The following is a 21,355-nucleotide window of genomic DNA, read 5'->3' on the forward strand; positions in this document are numbered from 1 at the left end:
GTGGAGAAAACATATTTCCTTTTATGAAACTAAAAGGATTAGATCTCCGTTTTTCTATGGTCAGTCAGTGCTAAATAAAAACAGATTAAAATCTGCGTTTTCGAGTCATGTTGACAGCTATGTCAAATGCATAATTTTAAAAAGATGTTAATGTTGTGGAAGTGGGGAACACAAATTTTGCTACTGAAAGTCCGACCTGCATCAGAGTTAGCATACCATTAAACCGTGTGAACTTGCCAACCTACGAAACTCAAGTAGGAAGCTGCTTAGAGAAAAGTGTCCACATGTATAGGTTTTCTACTGTTAACGTTAAATTAATGTTAGAAATGTAGTGAACCGAGGTTTTCCCCCTTCTCCCCAATTTGACTTTTTTTTTTTAATTTATGTGGTCTTATGGCAGCTTATAAGGGAACTTTCATTTTTTTGTTGAGTTTGGGTGTGCTTGTGGACAAAAGCAGTAGTGTTTTACGTGAAGGACAGCTCACTATTTATTTATTTTTGTAATTCCCTGACAAGTTTTTTCAGTTATATTTTATTTCTTTATTTAGACACTGTAGAATGATTTTAAAATAAATGTTTATTTTTTTAAATTCCTGGATAGTTAAGAGATTATTAACAAGCTTGTATTCATTGTGTATGTTAGTATAATTTAAGTTATGTTAAAATAATGCAATTTAAATTTGCTAATAAAATCCGGACATTTTTCTGGAAGTTTTCAATGTGTTTCTTTAGTAGTTTTTTTTAAACAAAGGTTTGACTTGAACGGTGTAGGCTGAACCTATACACATAAAAATTAGTATAAATCAATACAGATTTATTTTGCATTGATCATTTTGAATGTCCCATCCCCAGCAAAAGTGTACATGCAGGTTATGCCATTTCGTCCCTCCCTATGTTGAGACCAAACCTACGCCCTTGTATAATGTTGTCATGTGATTATTGTCCCATTAGTGAAATTGGTTGAGGCACAGTTGGCGTCTCTGGGGAAATTGTTTTTTTTTTTTTTTTTAAAGTAAAGTAAAATGTACAATAAAGAGGAAAAAAATGTAACGACTAGTGTAGCCCAAAGTCGCTGAGTAAGGGTAGCATTTCTTCTTCACAAATTTACTCAAATAAGAAGTTTGGCTTAGTAAAATTATCCTTAAAAGTAAATTATTTAATTAAGTTACGCAAGTAAATGTAACTGACTAAATGTATTGGGTTACTACCCACCTCTGCAATTGGGTTCAATACTGCATTCCTGAGTGTAGCCGCCAAAGTTAGCTAAAGGTGATTTTACTTTTATCGTTTTCACAGATCTATATTAATTGACCAGAACAACACCTCATACTGTGGGGCAAATAAGTATTTAGTCAACCACTAATTGTGCAAGTTCTCCCACTTGAAAATATTCGAGAGGCCTGTAATTGTCAACATGGGTAAACCTCAACCATGAGAGACAGAATGTGCAAAAAAAAAAAAAAAAAATCACATTGTTTGATTTTTAAAGAATTTATTTGCAAATTAGAGTGGAAAATAAGTATTTGGTCACCTACAAACAAGATTTATGGCTGTCGAAGAGGTCTTAAAAAAATAATAATAATAAACGAAAATCACATAGTTTGATTTTTAAAGAATTTATTTGCAAATCATGGTGGAAAATAAGTATTTGGTCAATACCAAAAGTTCATCTCAATACTGTTATGTATCCTTTGTTGGCAATAACGGAGGCCAAACGTTTTCTGTAACTCTTCACAAGCTTTTCACAGACTGTTGCTGGTATTTTGGCCCATTCCTCCATGCAGATCTCCTCTAGAGCAGTGATGTTTTCGGCAACATGGACTTTCAACTCCCTCCACAGATTTTCTATGGGGTTGAGATCTGGAGACTGGCTAGGCCATTCCTGGACCTTGAAATGCTTCTTACGAAGCCACTCCTTTGTTGCCCTGGCAGTGTGTTTTGGATCATTGTCATGCTGTAAGACCCAGCCACGTCTCATCTTCAATGACCTTGCTGATGGAAGGAGATTTTCACTCAAAATCTCTCGATACATGGCCCCATTTATTCTTTCCTTTACACAGATCAGTTGTCATGGTCCCTTTGCAGAAAAACAGCCCCAAAGCACGATGTTTTCACCCCCATGCTTCACAGTGGGTATGGTGTTCTTCGGATGCAATTCAGTATTCTTTCTCGTCCAAACACGAGAACCTGTGTTTCTACCAAAAAGTTCTGTTTTGGTTTCATCTGACCATAACACATTCTGCCAGTCCTCTTCTGGATCATCCAAATGCTCTCTAGCGAACCACAGACGGGCCTGGACATGTACTTTCTTCAGCAGGGGGACACGTCTGGCAATGCAGGATTTGAGTCCCTGGCGGCGCATTGTGTTACTGATAGTAGCCTTTGTTACTGTGGTCCCAGCTCTCTGTAGGTCTTTCACTAGGCCCCCCCGTGTTGTTCTGGGATTTTTGCTCACTGTTCTTGTTATCATTTTGATGCCACGGGGTGAGATCTTGCATGGAGCCCCAGATCGAGGGGAGATTATCAGTGGTGGTCCCAGCTCTCTGTAGGTCTTTCACTAGGTCCCCCCATGTGGTTCTGGGATTGTTGCTCACCGTTCTTGTTATCATTTTGACGTCACGGGGTGAGATCTTGCATGGAGCCCCAGATCGAGGGAGATTATCAGTGGTCTTGTATGTCTTCCATTTTCTAATAATTTCTCCCACAGTTGATTTCTTTACACCAAGCATTTTACCTATTGCAGATTTAGTCTTCCCAGCCTGGCGCAGGTCTACAAATTTGACTCTGGTGTCCTTCGACAGGTTTTTGGTCTTGGCCATAGTGGAGTTGTGTTACTGACTGAGAGTGTGGACAGGTGTCTTTTATACCGATAATGAGTTAAAACAGGTGCCATTAATACAAGTAACGAGTGGAGCCTCGTTAGGAGAAGTTAGACCTCTTTGACAGCCAGAAATCTTGCTTGTTTGTAGGTGACCAAATACTTATTTTCCACTCTAATTTGGAAATAAATTCTCTAAAAAACAAACAATGTGATTTTCTTTTTTTTTTTCTTTTTCCACATTGTCTCTCATTTACCCATGTTGACAATTACAGGCCTCTCTAATCTTTTCAAGTAGGAGAACTTGCGCAATTCGTGGTTGACTAAATACTTATTTGCCCCGCTGTATGTGTTCTGACAATTGCCACAATTAAACATACTGTGTTTCTGACTTTTATGCACTAGCAATGAAGGGAGATCAATAAGTTCCTACTAAAATGGAATGTGATTCTCTCCTTTTATTATTTAAATCAGCCCCTGTGCCAAATTTTAGAACCCATTGTAGCCCTGGAGTCAAAATATTTTCCCATTCATGTGTTAATGAAGGTGAACATTCACAGTGAACCTAGACTGCACAGTAACCTTTATAGTTGTATTTTATTTGATCTCCACTTTAGAACACACAATCGGGTCATTTAGTTTCAACAGAGACTGGAGGAGTCACAGACAGGTATTGGAGTGTTCCGGAAATCTCCTCAGTCTATGCTCAAAATAGTATATTTCTAGCAGTAAGATTAACGTGAAATGGGAAGATCAATAGATAAAAAAAAGAGCAGCTTACCTCATCACAAATCTGCAAGCTGAGCAGCAAAGCCATGAAGCCAGTGGATGGGTATCTGCCTTTTTTCTCCAGCCACATTGTGTGAACATATTTCATGAAGGCTGGGTTGAGAATCATTACCTGTTGCAATTTAGACTCTTAACGACACCTAAACTAAGATGAAGGACAGCTGTATCCCAAGAAAACACAGATGTCACAGCATGCTCATAGTCCGGACTCACCAGATCCTTGTTGGCACGCCTCTTTGGGTTCTTCTGACCATTTTCCCTGAGGAAGTAACAGCATGTGCATTTGTCAAATATCAGTGAATATCAAGAGTGGCGGTATGGGTGTTTTTTTCTCCATGGCAACACCTACTGAGGGGCGAAGTTCTTGAGGAGCCAAAGCAAGTCCTTTATTTTGAATGGAAAGAAGATGAGACGAGTGTTGTTGTCCAAAAAGATGGCGCTCTCAGGATACATGATGTGATAAGTTGTCTTGGTCCCAACATCCGATTCGTAGCCCTTGGTGCGCCCGTAGTTCATTCTCATCAACACGCGAATCACAATGGCAACACAAATCAAAATATCAACCAGGCCAAGGCTATACTACTTTGAAAAAACAAAAATTTGGAGCACCGCTAACTTCCTAGGTTGAAGGTGCATTGATTTACCTTATCACAATGTGATGGTGATCAATCAGGGGTCCATAGTGTGAGCCCTTCAGATTACCCGAATTACCCACGACTGCACAGGACCTGCAGCGGTAGGGTGATTGCTGCTCAACTCCGGGATTGGGTGGAAGGATTGTGAATAGTTTGTCGACAGTTTCATTGAAGAAACTGAAAGGCCGTGTTTCCCGCTGAATTTTCTGAAAATACCAAAGCATAGACTCCACCATCAGTTGAAAAGACAGCTTCCACAGACATTGCGCCACACCTTCCCGTAGGGGGCCGGACCCAGGTAGAAGTTGAGTTGGCTTCACGGTGATAAACTCAAACACACGCTGCGTTCTAATGCCGGATTTAAGTGGAAATTGGACAAAGGTTTTACCAAATACGAGCAGGCAGGAGTGTCTCAAGAGTGATTTGGTCGAAGATTCAAGGTAATTATTACATTTTTCGCACCATGCATGCAGTTTGAAACATTGTGAATGCAATGAAATGAATGGAAAAAATTAGCTTAACTTTAGCCTGAAACATTTTCGTAAAATGAATGATAACTTCCCATGTTTTTTGCTTTTAATCAAGAGTACGGTATCGAGTGTTTTATGTTCATATCTGTAGAAATTCTGCGATCTAAACATTTCTTGACATAATTTACAACTTAAAAAGCTCTTTGTTTCGTGACGGCCGCCATGTTGGATTACACAATACCGTAAATTTTGCTTGAAATATTTAAGTAAAATGAACGATTACTGCCCGTATTTTGTTTTTAACCAAGAATCTGGACTGTTTTAAGTTGTTATCTATAGACATTCTGCAATTTAAGCATTTATTTGCAAGAATCTTTACCTTAAAAACCTCTTTGTTTTGTGACAAACGCCATGTTGGATTTTGTATCTCTACATAATAGTGGAATTCAACCTAAATAAGTTGTGATTGTATATAGAAAAATGCACATTTTGCTTTTGTTGAGTAAAATGAAGATGATTTTGCGTGCTTTCCTCAAGTATTAACTTCTGATGCGAAAATGTAGTTATTTATTAGCTGTTCAAAACTTAAAAATGAAGTTGCTATTTTGGGCAAAAACTTATATGATGTGTTAAATATTGCTATTGATCCTGAAAATATAGGTGATTATCTTTGCATTTGGTGATTTGTGTGCATCTAGCGTAAAATTGGAGAATTTTATAGCCATTTTAAGTTTTCTTATACTTGTATTTAAAAAATAATCGGGATTTTATCAGGGAATGACTTTGAAATGTTTGATGTCACTGCTCATGGAGACTCCTATATGCCTAAGGGAGGTGCCTGTTTTAGTTTTAGGTCACTAGCGGCATTGATTCTGAAGAGATTTGAATTTTAAGTTTTTGAAAATCGGCCGAGCCCCATTAACTGATAGTGAAGCCTATGACCAAAGACATGAATTTACAAACCTGAAGCTCATTGTTAATTCGTTCAAATTTGGCAGGGTTAGTCAAGACAGTTATCTCTGTGGTGTATCAAATTTAGAAGAAAACAGACTGAAATGAGCATCTACCTTCCACCAGTCGAAATCATCCTCCGATGTTGGGTTTTGCTTCGTCAAAAACGGCTTGGGCGACGCATCCATCAGCGCTTTAAACTCGTGCTCACCCTCAGTCAAGCATTTCCGGCAATTGCAATCATGGAACCCTCTCGGCCAGAGCAAATACAGATTCCATTTGGAATTGTAGAGCAAACCAGTGGCCACCAAGCACAGGAGGGTAAGAATTCCCCATCTCTTACCCCCTGTGAGCAACATTCTGTGGGAAACAATGAATGAAAATTATAAGCATTTATGCTCGTCTGTCATAAGTCACAGGTCACACACTCTAAAAACTGTGCTATTTGTAAAAAAATAATAATAATATAAAAGAAATAAACCATACATAAACAAAACAAAAAAAGTTTTGTCTGTTGTTTTCTAGAATTATGCATCAAACTTGTCAAATCATTCCAGTGTGTTTAAGCCATAGTGAACGTGTGCACAAAAAAGGAAGAGTTGTTTAAAAAAAAAAATTTTTGACCGTGTTCATCACTATATGTAGGTTCAACATAAAACATTGTTTTTCTTTTTTTCATACATAATATTGGTCATTAATCTACTCTGTTTGAACACCTGCTCCATTGGGCAGCCACACCTGACCTTGGCATTCAAACGAGATGTGACCACCGTTGAGGATCAGAACCTGTTCCCAGAGGTCTGCGCCACACGAGTCAGTCAGTCGAGGCTGATACAAACACACACAAAAAAAAGAAGAGAAACAGAGCCATTCAAACCTGGAGCTGTTCAACTTGATTTGTGATGGAATACAGTATCAAAGAAATGTTGTATTTAACCCTTTAACACCTGAGCCTATTTTGTCCGAATATGCATACCTTTGATGTTGCCTTTATATCTCAAAGAAAAAAAAAGTTCACAATGACCTGGTTGGGTCGCTTTTTTCAGGACAGCATAAACTTCATGTCCAAACTGTTGTTTTCTTCACTGACCAATTATAATCAACATTTTGTACCCAAAAAGACAACAAAAAATCCCAAAATCTTTTGTCAAAATTTGTAATAATGATGTCCCATTGACAACCAAACATGCTCAACGAACCGCTTTGAAGCTTGATAACATTTATTCAACTTGTTAGGATAAGCATTGAACAAAAAAAATAAGACTGAATAGTTTTATATTTGACAATTCAACAGAAACAGTAGGTATGGTCATAGGCGTTTTTGGCCTATCCACATGCTATTGTCAAAACAAGTTATATACAGTAGACCAACAGTGATAAATAGTATATTATCTAAAATATATATGGCGGAAAACACTCAGGTGACTTGAAGTTCCGCTCTGAGACCCCCAATTTGACCAAATTTTTAAATTGTCCTATATGCATGTGTGATACATCATTGGAAAGCTTAAAATCTCAATTTTCTGGGGGAAGAAAACATTGGCACAGGAAGGCATTCAAAAAAAAAAAAAAAAAAAAAATGGAACCCCTAAACCATAACTCGAGGTCACAGTATGAGAGAGCATAATTAAAGACACCATGATTTTAACAAAATATTATCACGTACTAACATTGTTTCGATTTAAAAACTCATTTTAAAACCAAGTGTCAAGACACAGCTGTGAATGGCCACGGCCAGACTTTTTGGGGATTTTATGGGTGAAACACGGTAATATAACAAGGGTCTCAATGCAGAAATCGCAGACATTAAGGAGTGGTCGAGATTTTCTTTTTAAATATTTACCCTTTTAAACATTTTTTAAAAAATGTCTTTGTTTGGATCGATTATTTATCATCTGAAATCTCGGGGAAAATGTGACAGTAACAAAAAAAAAAAAAAAAAAAAAAATACAATTAAGCCATTGTTATGAAGTAGATATCCGTGACCTATTTACAGACACTATTGTTTCAATTTTGACGTAATTTGTTTAAAAGTTTAAAATATGCGAGTCAATAGTTTTATAAAGTTTTTTTTTTTATCTATAAATATTTGGCATCATAAATTTTAGGCGTCAATGATTGCAAGCTACAAAATGATAGACATTTCGAAAAACAAATATATTTACTTACCTTCTTTTTATGGCAAACAAAAGCGGTTGCGCGACGTCTGTAAACGGGGGTCTCCAGGGTAAAACGGACAAATTAAAAATAGTTTGGGGGCTTAATGTGCCATTAATCTGCTATGCTGTAATAATTTCGCAGCATTCTTCACACACAAAGTATTAAAGATTAGACATACTGTGTGCAACTCCGGATTAACAAATGTTACACTACACGCCTCCCAAAATGTCCCCCACGTCAATCTTAGACAGTTTAGCCTCCTGGACTATGCCACTTTAACAGAAATTGTGTCGAAATTAAAGCCCACAACATGCTGCCTTGACATCCTTCCTTCAAACTTTTTCAAAACTGTTTTTCATTGCATAGCCCCAGACATACTTCAGATTATAAATACTTCCCTCCAAACAGGAGAGTTTCCTCAGACTTTAAAAACTGCAGTAATAAAACCTTTCCTAAAAAAACCTAATCTGGATGCCTCAACCATTAGTAATTACAGGCCAATATCAAATCTGACATTCCTGGGGAAAATTATCGAAAGGGTTGTGTTTGAACAGATCCAGACTTTTATGATGCAAAACAATCTTTTTAACTCATTTCAGTCTGGATTTCGGCCACAACACAGCACCGAGACCGCGCTTATCAAAGTCCTAAATGATATTCGTCGGAATACCGATGCAGGCAAATCATCTGTTCTGCTACTATTGGATCTCAGCGCCGCATTTGACATGGTTGATCACAACATACTACTCAGCAGATTGGGACAGTGGGTAGGGCTTACTGACACTATTCTTCAGTGGTTCACATCCTATTTACATGATAGAGATTTCTTTGTGTCAATTGGAAACTATCAGTCAGAACGAACCAAATTCACGTGTGGAGTCCCTCAAGGGTCAATTCTTGGACCACTCTTATTTAACATCTATATGCTTCCGTTAGCTCAGATAATGGAACAGTATGACATCTCCTATCACGCCTATGCAGATGACACACAACTGTACATTTCTGTGTCCCCACATGATTATAGTCCCTTAGTCTCCCTGAGTAAATGCATTCGTCAAATCAATGAATGGAGGTGCCAGAATTTTCTCCAGTTAAATGTGGAGAAGACAGAGGTGATCATTTTTGGGCCAAAAAAGGAAAGGTCAAAGATAAGCAGCCAACTTAGCACAATGTCACTTAGAGCTACAAATCAAGTCAGAAACCTTGGCGTAATTATTGACTCAGACCTAAAATTTGATAGCCATCTAAAGTCCGTCACTAAATCCGCTTATTACCACCTAAAAATATAACCAGAATTAAGGGGCTTCTGACTCAACAAGACATGGAAAAACTTATGCATGCATTCATTTTCAGCAGATTGGACTACTGCAACGGTATATTTACAGGTCTTGATAAAAAATCAGTCAGGAAGCTGCAGCTAGTACAGAATGCTGCAGCCAGAGTCCTCACAAATACAAGGAAGCTGGACCACATTGCACCGGTTTTGAAATCGCTACACTGGCTTCCAGTGAGTCAAAGGATAGACTATAAAATACTACTGCTCGTCTACAAAACACTTAATGGCCTTGGACCAAAATACATGCTTGACTTGTTAGATTCCTATGAGACATCTAGACCCCTAAGGTTGTCTGGAACGGGTCTTCTGCATGTTCCAAGAACAAGAACCAAGCAGGGTGAGGCAGCATTTAGTTATTATGCTCCTCACCTCTGGAACAAGTTACCCGAACGTCTGAAGTATGCTCAAACTGTTAGCTCCTTTAAATCAGGGCTAAAAACGCTTTTGTTTGGCACTGCATATCCATAACTGTCTATATATTTCAACCTACCTGCCTTCTATTCCTCTTGTGCTAATCTCCATTGCTGATTTCAATGATTATTAGTAGTAGTAGTTTTTGCTTTATTTTTATTTTTGTTTTATTTTTATTTGTTTATTTTTATTCTGTGATTAAATGCGATCATTTGTCTTGGTTTTTATGTTGTGTTGATTTAAATGTGATTTTTATGGTCTTCATGTGATGTAAAGCACTTTGAATTGCCTTGTGTTGAATTGTGCTATATAAATAAATTTGCCTTGCCTTGCCTTGCCTATGGCAGCATGTAGACATATTGTTCCATCAAACACAACAGTTCTTTTGGCTTAAAATATAGCACTTTATTTTAAATAGGAGTGCAAGAGCAGAAACTGCTTTTTCAGCCTTGTCTTTGTTTTCCGCCATATAAAATATATATATATATATTACACATACACATACATATACATATATAAATATATACTGTATATCATCTAACGCAAAAAGGGTTTGGAGGATAGCTTTCTGAGGTTAGGTATATCAAATATATAATTTAAAAAAGTCTTTTCAAAGTTATTGACAATAAACTACTTCAGTTCAATTTTTTCATCCATCCCACTTAGTTCGCCCTTGAACAAGACAAAGGGCTACGTCATACACTACGTCCCACAGCCCACTCTTCCGCCGTTTGTGCTGTCAGCCTGTCACTTTTCCCAACTCGCCGACTCATCCGAAGAAAACAACAACAAATCTGGTCTATCCTCTTCCTTGAGTTGATGAAATAAGGCATTATATGGCGCTATATTTAGTTTGCGATTCATTTTGCACATTTCAAAGCCGCTCATTCAATCCAACCGGCCCTTGCTCACTCTCCTTGGTGGCACCTCGCTTGGCAATTAATTACAAATGTTCATATTATGTCCATCTTTCGTGACCTCATAATGGCTCCTGGGATATGTAGTCTTTTGTGGGGCTTTCGGTTTTGAAAAAGGAAGAGAAATGATGGAAATATGGACATAAACACATGATCCATGCAGCGTTTTAATGCTTATTTATGAGGGCAAAAAAATCTATCAAACTGAAATCCCATTATCTCCCGTTTTACTTGGTCGATTGACTTCAAGTAAAAACGAGCGTGGACCTCAACTTCCACACTTTCAAATGAGCCTAACCAGTGGCACGTGAGTGACGTAATTACAGCATGACGAAGCTTCAAAGATGATATGCGTAAAAGAGTCGCCGCCGACATATTGGGTGTTAAAGGGTTAAAGACGATAGAAGCTTATCTAGAAAAGACATCTGCTATTATTTTGGTAGTTTGCTAAATACCAAACATTGTGAAAAGAGCCCTTATTGCTTGCTCCTATCTCTGGGAGAATATGACCATATTCACACGATTTCCAAACTGTAATCATATCAACAAAAAATAATAATAATCATGGAACAGTTTATTATGGAAATGAAATTTATTTATAAATCCAGGATGGTCTAAATTATTCATATTGTTGATCAGTTATTTATTAATTAATTATTTATAGTATATGGGAATTACAAAAATATTTATTACTAATATTTTTTAATGGCTTGTATTGCAGTTTCAATCTTTAATACAGTATGTAGAGTTGAATATTATTTTATTAATTATGTCTGTTATAAGACGTACTTTTCTCCTACGGGGGTGTGATGTCATTTTATTTTGAAATCTCTTGTATCCTCCAAGGGATGTATGTGCCTGTCCTGTTTGTGATGAACTCCACCTGTTTCGTGTGCTCACTCTTTGAGTCTGTTGATTATAAAATATTCAAGCTCATTATGATAGGACATGAAGCTTAATCTTTGGCTTCAATGTTCAAGATGTGTCATAAATTGTAACCCCTGATAGTTTGCCAAGCTTCTAATTTCCCTCTCAGTTATGTACACAATACAATCTCAAAATAAATATATGAGATTAAATTGAAAATATTATATATACATATATTTTCAAGAAGGGATACTAGATATGAATATAGTAACATGTATTTGATATTTGTTTTGCTTACAGTAAAAACCTTAAAATTTTAACAATTAACCAGCCGGTGTTGAGTCAGCTTTAAAGTAAGTCACATTGTTTAAAAGATCATTAAATCAAACACTTATTTTGTCTTTTGATCAGATGACTACATTTTTTTTTTAAGAAAACATTTTTTTCATAGTCATGTAATTTACTAAAATAAACCATTGACACCTCTCTCTAGTTTATATAATTAAAAAAAATATTTAGATAGATAGATAGACGTACAGTACAATACTTATTTAAAATCATGCGCTTACCTGCTGAAGCGATACGAGTTTGAATCGGCTTGGTCAGTGATAACTATAGCAGGGAGGAATAGGATCAGGTAGAACGGGTAGCTGGCTTGAAGGGGAGGATCAGGAAGGTGGTGGCTTTTGTCAAGGTGGGAAAATGTACCTAATAATTTACTACCTTTCCTTACATAACCAATGGAACTTTATCGGTTCCTTATCCCTTTGTATGAAACTTTTCTCTGCTCATTAGATGAAACTCCAACTCCAGATTTAAGAAGACATCACAAAACCAATAGAGGCTTAGGAACCATGGCGGCATCAGGTTTCATTTGTAAAGCGACAGCTGGCATAAGGAAATCCCTAATTTGAGGTGTAAAAGGCTAAAATAGGCACAGAAGATGAACTAGTTCAAAAGGAGCAAATGGCAATGCAAATTTAAGGCTCCATTTTAAACAGCACACGGAAATATTCAAAGTAAGTCATCTTACCTTACTACAAATGTCAAACCCATTAAATGTCCATTATCTTAACATGCAATGGACTCCAGTATTATCTGGTTAGAAGTCGTTTTGGAATTTGTACCCTGCATGTGACTGTTCAAATAGTCCATGCAAATAGTCACCTTCTAGGTATGCCAGTAAAGCACAGAGGGAAACGTATTATTACTTTAAACGTGCCATGTTTTGTTTTTGCCAAATCAATTTTACAGTAGAAAAGAAGCACTAGCAATATTTTTATTGCTTTTATAGTGCAGTAAGCTTTTTATTTCTTTGCGCAGGTGTGGTACATTTGCTTTCACCATCAAAAGACATGAAAAGTAAGTATGTTTTTTTTCTTCCCAAAGTCGTGTTGATGCTGAGGATTGAAATCAGAATTTATTGCATGCAAAATGCAAAACAACTACTTTTCTGATGTACTAGTACATTCCCAATTTCTGTTGGTCCTATGGTTGTGTATTTTTTCTCTAATGATTTATTTTTTAATTACTAATGGAGGCTGCCAAAACCAGCGAGTATGGTCTCAATATTGGTAGGGACGATATAACAGCAGAACCTGCATGTACATTTTTTGCTGGGGACGGGAATAGGACCAAACTGATTAGGTCAATGCGGGTCAGGGCTACATTTTTCATGAATATGAACCTAATTATTTGATAGACTAAATAAGCAATGCAAAAATAAATCTGTATTGATTTATATTAACTTTAACATGTATTGGCTCATGTGGTACACCGTTCAATTGAAACCTTTGTTTTCTACTACTAAAGAAACGTATTGAAAACTTCCAGAATTAAGTTAAAATGAAATAAAATCCAGTCATTAATTTTATTTTATTAAAGCAAATTTAAATTGCAATATTTGAACATAACAAATTATAATAACATACACAATAAATACAAACTTGTTAAAAATCTCTTGGCTATCCAGGAATGCAAAAACTAAACATTTGTCTTAAAACCAGTTAACAATGTGAAAATAATGATTAAAATGAAAATAATGAAAATAAATATAACTGAAAAAACTTCTTAGCGTATCACAAAAAAAAAAACAAAAAAAAAAAAAAATGGAGTCAATTCCTTCAGGTAAAACACTACTGCTCCACTGTACTTGTCCACAAGTACAGCCAAACGTGTTGAAAAATAAAAACCTTTTTCCTCGATTGTGATTAATGTATGATTATTTGAAAAAATGTCTGCATAGGCATCTTTTTTTTTTTTTTTTTTAATAAATAGTGGAGAAAATAAATTAATACATTTTAAATAAATGCAAGTCGTCAGCTAAATTACTTACTGTATTTTTCAGACTATAAGTCGCAGTTTTTTTTCCACAGTTTGGCTGGGGGTGCGACTTATACTCAGGAGCGACTTATGTGGAAATTATTAACACATTATTATATCATTTTACATGTTATTTTGGTGTTTTGGAGTGACACTGATGGTTTGGTAAACTTGTTAGCATGTTCTTTATGCTATAGTTATCTGAAAAACTCTTAATAGCTATGGCCACGTTCGCGTTCTGCCTTTGGCAATGTGTGTTCAATTGTATGTACTGAAACTAGTGGGTCAACGCATGTTTTTTTCCAAGCCGATGCAACCCACTAGCAATTGGCATTTGTAAACTTTCCCATTGACAAAAAAAAAGCCGTGTCTTTATTTTTTCCACCCGTCTAACCCCCCACCCCTCCTCAGCTGTGCGTAAGGTTACGTGACGTCACCACGCTAAAATGCGCGTCGACAAGTGCGACCAAATTCATTCAGTTCAAGGAAGTAAACAATGCAGAGCAACATGGAAGCCTCCTTTCCGTTTGTGTTCTCTGTTTTCATGCTTTTTACTGCCCTCAAAATGATCGAAATGCAGCAAAGGATCAACACTCAGCTTGTGTTGAGGCAACGTAGGCGATGTGAATTTTTCTTCTACTAGCTTTGTTATGAGCATCGACGTAACTACGGTTGTGGGACGTGTTAAATGGGAGGCGACTGGCACGTTGTTATAACGCATCACATAAGAGCCTACGTCACCACGTAGATTAGGGTGTTGACTGTTGACCCGGGGTTAAGGTTATTGACGGGTTATTGCGGGTTGATTGACACAGGTCGAGGCGGGTCGCTGCACCTTTCCCACTGCCACCAAAAGCTGATTGTTAGTGGGTTGACATGGTTTTTTTGGCCAGTGGGAAAAGGGTATTATTCACTTTTTTATATTGAAATGCATGCTATTAGTTAGTGGCGCTTTCACGCCCGAGTGGGGCGCACTCGCCAGAAGACGGACAGCTACGTAGCGCCTAAGCGACTGGGCGAATGAGAGAGAGAAAACACGGATGCGAACCTACGTTCATTGTTTATTCTTGTAAAATATCTCTACACAGGCAACATCTGTGTGTATCATCTTTTCTGTTGTTGTTGTGTGTTTTCCACCCACGATCGGACACTTAGAGCCAGTTGTGTGGTTGTTTGAATGATGTGCTAATGCTAGCGAACGCGTGCTAACCGTATGTGTCATTGCTGTAATAGCAGCTAATTATCATGTTTTTACGTTGATGCGAATCTGTTTGGTATCGAGGACGAAATTATTTTGTATTATTTCTATTTTTACTTTCACTCTTCAAATGATGGTGCCATAACAACGGCCAAAATAAAGTCAGCAAATTATACTGACGTCCTGCATCATCATTTGGGAGTTTAGCTTGCATAGCTTGTATAGCCAGGACCTAGCCGAAGCGTCCTGGTTTCGTTGTTCATGCATCATGTAACATTATCATACTGTACATTTATTCAGCATGTTGAGACAGAATGTGGAAAAAAAACAGAAAATCACATTGTTTGATTTTTAAAGAATTTATTTGCAAATCATGGTGGAAAATAAGTATTTGGTCAATACCAAAATCATCTCAATACTTTGTTATGTACTCTTTGTTGGCAATAACGGAGGCCAAACATTTTCTGTAACTCTTCACAAGCTTTTCATATACTGCGGCTGGAATTTTCGCCCATTCCTCCATGCAGATCTCCTCTAGAGCAGTGATGTTTTGGGGCTGTCGTTGGGCAACACAGACTTTCAACTCACTCCACAGATTTTCTATGGGGTTGAGACCTGGAGACTGGCTAGGCCGCTCCAGGACCTTGAAATGCTTCTTACGGAGCAACTCCCCTTGTTGCCCTGGCTGTGTGTTTAGGATCATTGTCATGCTGAAAGACCCAGTCATGTCTCATCAGCAATGCCCTTGCTGATGGAAGGAGATTTTCACTCAAAATCTACATGGCCGCATTCATTCTTTCCTTTACACAGATCAGTCGTCCTAGTCCCTTTGCAGAAAACAGCCCCAAAGCATGATATTTCCACCCCCATGCTTCACAGTGGGCATGGTGTTCTTTGGATGCAATTCAGTATTCTTTCTCCTCCAAACACGAGAACCTGTGTTTCTACCAAAAAGTTCTATTTTGGTTTCATCTGACCATACCACATTCTCTCAGTCCTCTTCTGGATCATCCAAATGCTCTCTAGCGAACCGCAGACGGGCCTGGACGTGTACTGGCTTCAGCAGGGGGACACGTCTGGCAGTGTAGGATTTGAGTCCCTGGCGGCGCATTGTGTTACTGATAGTAGCCTTTGTTACTGTGGTCCCAGCTCTCTATGTCATTTACTAGGTCCCCCGTGTGGTTGTGGGATTTTTGCTCACCGTTCTTGTTATCATTTTGACTCCACGAGGTGTGATCTTGCATGGAGCCCCAGATCAAGGGAGATTATCAGTGGTCTTGTATGTCTTCCATTTTCTAACAATTGCTCCCACGGTTGATTTCTTTACACCGAGCGTTTTACCTATTGCAGATTCATTCTTCCCAGCCTGGTGCAGGTTTACAATTTTGTCTCTGGTGTCCTTCGACAGCTCTTTGGTCTTGGCCGTAGTGGAGTTTGGGGTGTGACTGACTGACTGAGATTGTGGACAGGTGTCTTTTATACCGATAATGAGTTAAAACAGGTGCCATTAATACAGGTAACGAGTGGAGCCTCGTTAGACCTCGTTAGAAGAAGTTAGACCTCTTTGACAGTCATAAATCTTGCTTGTTTGTAGGTGGCCAAATACTTATTTTCCACTGTAATTTGGAAATAGATTCTTTAAAAATCAAACAATGTGATTTTCTGTTTTTTTTTTTTTTCCCCACATTCTGTCTTTCATGGTTGAGGTTTACCCATGTTGACAATTACAGGCCTCTCCAATCTTTTCAAGTAGGAGAACTTGCACAATTGGTGGTTAACTAAATACTTATTTGCCCCACTGTAAGTTTCCTTCCTCTTGGTTGGGCATTTTATGGCTGGTGCGACTTATGCTCAGGTGCGACTTATAGTCCGAAAAATACGGTACATTACGATCTAAATTACCTGTATACCTGAACATATTATACTGTATAATGCACATAAGTTTGCTTAAAAGTAGGTGGGGACATTTTGAGCATCCTGAAATGTTGGTAGTGTTATGTCCGTACCGTCCCTATGCAAACCTACACCCTTGCCAGCAAGGTATTAAAGGCAAAATTAATGATAAATTCTTCTATCAAGTAGTTGGTGCTACATAATCAATTTGACACAACTTTGTATTGATCTGTCATTCTTTAGATTGAAAGTTAATGCACCAGTGGTATTGGGACTTACTACCACTATCAGTTAATACTTTATACTTATCCTGATATCTGTCCGGGGAAAAAAGGAGTATCGAACATGTCTAATTATTTGTCTGCATTTAGTTTGTCCTTTATTTTTTTTTAATGATGGCCCCATGGTGCACCCACAATCTGAATGTATGTTTCAGCTTCTCTCACAATGTAGCTACTAGTACTCAGTCTTTTTCAATTTTCCAGCGCAATTTGCTGTTTTCCTAAAATCTACATATTATTATGAGCAAAAACCAAGAGGCGAGTTTAATGACCGAATATCAATTTTCAGCATCCTAAGGCAGTTGAGTGGCACCGACTGGCCTCTTTGTGTGGATATCTACAACATGTAAAGCTGTTGGGTGATATTCTTGAAAATGATGAGTGGTCACATTTGATTCTTAAGAATTGTTTGGAAGGACAACTGTCATGTTTTTGTTCTCAGTTGTTCTTTTTGACATGTTTGTGTTCTCAGTTGTTCTTTGTGATGCATTATAGAGCAAACTGTCTTTGTGACTCATTAGGGGGAAGAGGACTCACTAGCAGAGGATTTAGTGGACAAGTGGAGACTGGCTTGAGAAGAGAGATGTGGAAAACTGGGTGAAACTTCATGGAGCTGGGCAGCTTCAACGTGACCAGACGTTTACTTCTGCTCATACCTTTTGTACAATCCTTTGTTCCTCTGCTTTGGAAATGCACACAATTGTGACAAGTAAATGCATACTGGATATAAATAATAGTCATTTTTTCGCTCCATTCATTCTTGTAACATTTCTGCAATTCACCCTGTCTGTTCAATAGCAAGTGGTCTGTACAATATAATGACTCCAAATCTGTATGTCCGCGTTAAATGATCCGTGCTTTAGGTGAGATAATCCCAATGGTAGCATGCAGCTAATTTAAATTTAGATTTTATAACCATATTTATTCATTTGAACCTGTCACGCCTGGGTGAGGGTTGTCACGTCTTGGTATTTTGTCTCATCATGCTTTATTTTGAAGCCCCACTCACCCTTCCTGCTGTCTCACCTGTCACTGATTATGATTACCCATTGTTTCCACCTGTGCCCCATTCCTCATGTGCTTAAATTGTTTGTCGCTCTCTAGTCTCGTGCCAAAGTGTCTTAGCCTTTGGTTGCTACCCAAGCCAGTCCATAGCCAAAGATATTCTAAGTTGTTCATAGTATTCCGCCATAGCTCTTTGTTATTTTGTGCCTCATGCATAGCCCTTTGTTGTAGTTGTAAACTCCAGTGCATTTCAGAGCTCTCTTGTTTCTCGTTTGTATTATTTTTGTTTCATAGCCCGTTATTTCCTCCTGCTGGAGCGCCCTCAGTTTGTACCTGCCTCTGACCATTTATGTTATTAAAAGACTGAATTCTGCATCTGAGTCCGCTACATCTTGTCTAAGTGATAGAACCTCTACATAAGCAGTGTTGTTAATAACAACTTTAGAATATAACGTAATTTCTAATGGCGTTATTTTTTTTTTTTTGGTAGTGAGTAATCTAATTACATTTCCCATCCCACCGTTACTGAGGATGTGAAGGAGCGCGTTACTTAGGGTGACCAAACGTCCTCTTTTGCCGGACATGTCCTACTTTCACGTAGTATCCTCGTCGTCCGGGCGGGTTTATAAATTTATAAAAATGTCCGGTTTTTATGATTTTTCACGGGACCAATTTGAAGAGAATCCCTCCGCCCGCTGGGTGGCAGCAGTTGACATGGCTCCTACTAGAAGGGAGGGAAGGAGTAGTGGTTCTTGTTTTTGTTGTCAGTTTACCCCTATCATGAGGCATTACCACCATCTACTGTGTTGACGATTTGGCCACAACGCCTGCCCAGTTGTTAAGTTTTTTACGATAAATACGTTTATAATGGCAACTGTTGACTTCTGTCGGAGCTTTGACTGTAAAATCCTGTTTGGTGTCGCATCGTTACGCTGCCGATGATTGTAAACTTTTATAGCAAAGTTTTTGATTTTTGCCTCAGCTAACTATCAGTAAGCTAAACCACGCTAGGCATTATGGGAAACGTAGTTTTGAACTGCTACGTTTGGAAACATGCTGGTTGTATAGTTTGTCAGGTTTTTTTCGGTTATTGTTTGTGTGCAATCTAGAGCATTGAATGGGAATAACAATTTGTCAATGACAATTGTCGCTATAGTAATAATTTATAAAAATGTTTAGTTGGCACATAGCGTACTGTGTGTATGTGTATTGATGGGCTACATTTCCATGGGTCTGCATTACATATATATCTACAGTATCTACAGTGGGTTTTCCCATTGGCAGTGTATCAAATACTTGTTCTCCCCACTGTATATATATTTTTTTCAAAATGCATTTTTCCATCCAGAGTGAGGGGGCACACTTTAAATATATTAAAGTGATATAGGAATCTTTGAGTGAACTTCGAGTAAAATTCAAGTATCTTAAGGCTGGGCTGAGTGTCCTCTTTTTTGGAAATCAAAATATGGTCACCCTAGCGTTACTACAATTTGGTTAAATGAGGCGCAAGTTGTCTGATTTTGTCACAGCTGCCTGGGAGAGATCAGAGCAGGAGGGGGGAGGAAAGAAGGGGGTGGTGACACCGTTGCAAACGCAATGATGATTGGCTAGGTTGCTCAGAGCGTTAGCATAGCATTCGCGTTTTAATTAGCATTACCATTTAGCATGGCGAGCATCATCTTAAACTCTCAGGCAACTTTTAGCATACAGTTCGTGGCGTCCAGGTGGGTAAAATTAAATGAAAATAATGTACTGTTTTCTTGCAGAGTGCATTATCATCACCAAGTTGGTGTTAATATTGGTTTATTGGTGTACTAATTTGGGTTTATTTTGTGACCAAAAATAGTTACTTTCCCTAAACTTTTCTTGAATGACTTATCCATGAACCTTGTGTGATGTTTTTTAATCAAAACAACTGGAGAAAAGATAGGAGAGATAGGAGATTAAGACTCTTTCCTGCGTATTGAAAAATAGATCTATATTTATTAGAGGTGTGACGATAAACACAAGTCATGGTTCAGTACAAAAGAAAAAACAAAAAACGCTTTCTTTACTCACAGCATTTGAAATTTGAAGTTTGTATACAGTTACACAGTTATATAGGTGATTTTTTTTTTTTTTTAATGTAAAAAGTGTGACCTACCTTTTGTATTTTTTTAATGAAAAAAACAATTCAATCAGTTAATATAAACATGTTTTTTTGTGAAGGATGTTACTGAATGCATCATGTAATAAGTGTAGAACATGAAAAGTAACATCAATTTCTTTGCTGAGTAACAAATTACTTTTACAATGATGTTACTTATTCAATTACTTTTTGGGAGAAGTAATTTGTAACTGTAATTAATTACTTTTTTAAAGTAAGATTAACAACACTGTAAATAAGAATACTTAAATGACTTTTTGGCGGGTGAAAAAAATTGCATTTTGAATTTTTGTCATGCCTTCTGAATTTTTTCCATTTTTTATTGACATACAAAAAAAAAAAAAAAAAAAAAGTTGAATCTGTTCCACAAAAGTAAAGTTACAATGTTAAGCTTCCTAAATTTCATTTGTGTTTTCCTGTCCTTGCCTTACCAGCGACACCTACACATAACATATGGTTGTACTGTGTGCTTTTGTTTCTTGACATGGGTGGGTTCTGTATAGATCATTTTCTTTTATTATGTTATCTATACTTTGCACTTTGTACTTGGGTCCATCAGCTTCGTTGCCTGACCTTGTAATACATTGTTTCATATGAGAAACTTTTGTGGAGAGAACTAAATAAATCCAAAATATAAGACCAAAGCTATTTTACATTTATTCCATTATGATTTTTTTTTTATTTTTTTTATTTAAACTCTTCAAGTGGGCAAGTGTTTATACGAAGATCCTGTGTGGCAAGTGGGTTTATAGGAGGCTAGAGCAGGCAGGTACTTGCGTAATAGGGTGCGGTATGACATCACAAGTTCTACGATTTGTAATTTTTTTTTTTGTTTGTGGAGAAATTTGTCTCACAAAAGCAATTGAAATCAAATCTCATGGATGACAAATTTCATTTTGACCTATCTAATACATGGAAGTGGAAAAAGAATTGAGTGCAAACTGACCTTTAAATAATTTTTTATTCATTTACTAGTGACTATAGGTAGTTTGCCTTGAGATGATTTTTAAATGTATGGGAGCACTACTTTTCAGTTACTCCTACTTGGGACTCCATCCTCATTCTTATTTAGTAGAGGCAATCTTTTCAACAAACGTGTAGGTGATGGGACGGTAGGTGTCATGTTGCATGCTTGTTATTTATTAATTTGTCTCAA

The 21,355-nt window shown here is 37.4% G+C and overlaps 1 protein-coding gene and 1 long non-coding RNA gene across 10 annotated transcripts in view; one reads left to right on the forward strand and one right to left on the reverse strand.

The window, feature by feature from the left end:
* Positions 1–21,355, reverse strand: part of LOC130910989 (CMP-N-acetylneuraminate-beta-galactosamide-alpha-2,3-sialyltransferase 1-like) — a 40,816-nt gene that overhangs the window by 1,484 nt on the left and 17,977 nt on the right. For 2 of the 9 annotated variants that reach the window (XM_057828683.1, XM_057828684.1), the window contains exons 2-7: positions 6,380–6,491; positions 5,780–6,023; positions 4,252–4,448; positions 3,957–4,124; positions 3,821–3,866; positions 3,600–3,719 (exon numbers count right to left, since the gene is read on the reverse strand). In XM_057828683.1, coding sequence (XP_057684666.1) covers positions 3,600–3,719; positions 3,821–3,866; positions 3,957–4,124; positions 4,252–4,448; positions 5,780–6,023; positions 6,380–6,414 — 810 coding nt within the window. In that variant the 5' untranslated portion in view covers positions 6,415–6,491. The other 7 variants (XM_057828688.1, XM_057828689.1, XM_057828682.1 and 4 more) reach the window with 6 other exon arrangements.
* LOC130910990 (uncharacterized) lies at positions 11,961–18,369 on the forward strand. Its single transcript, XR_009061945.1, has 4 exons — positions 11,961–12,048; positions 12,150–12,373; positions 12,678–12,716; positions 17,570–18,369. It is a non-coding gene; the product is annotated as an uncharacterized LOC130910990 (long non-coding RNA).

The sequence above is a fragment of the Corythoichthys intestinalis genome, chromosome 22, assembly GCF_030265065.1.
Source record: "Corythoichthys intestinalis isolate RoL2023-P3 chromosome 22, ASM3026506v1, whole genome shotgun sequence".
Taxonomy (NCBI): Eukaryota; Metazoa; Chordata; class Actinopteri; order Syngnathiformes; family Syngnathidae; genus Corythoichthys; species Corythoichthys intestinalis.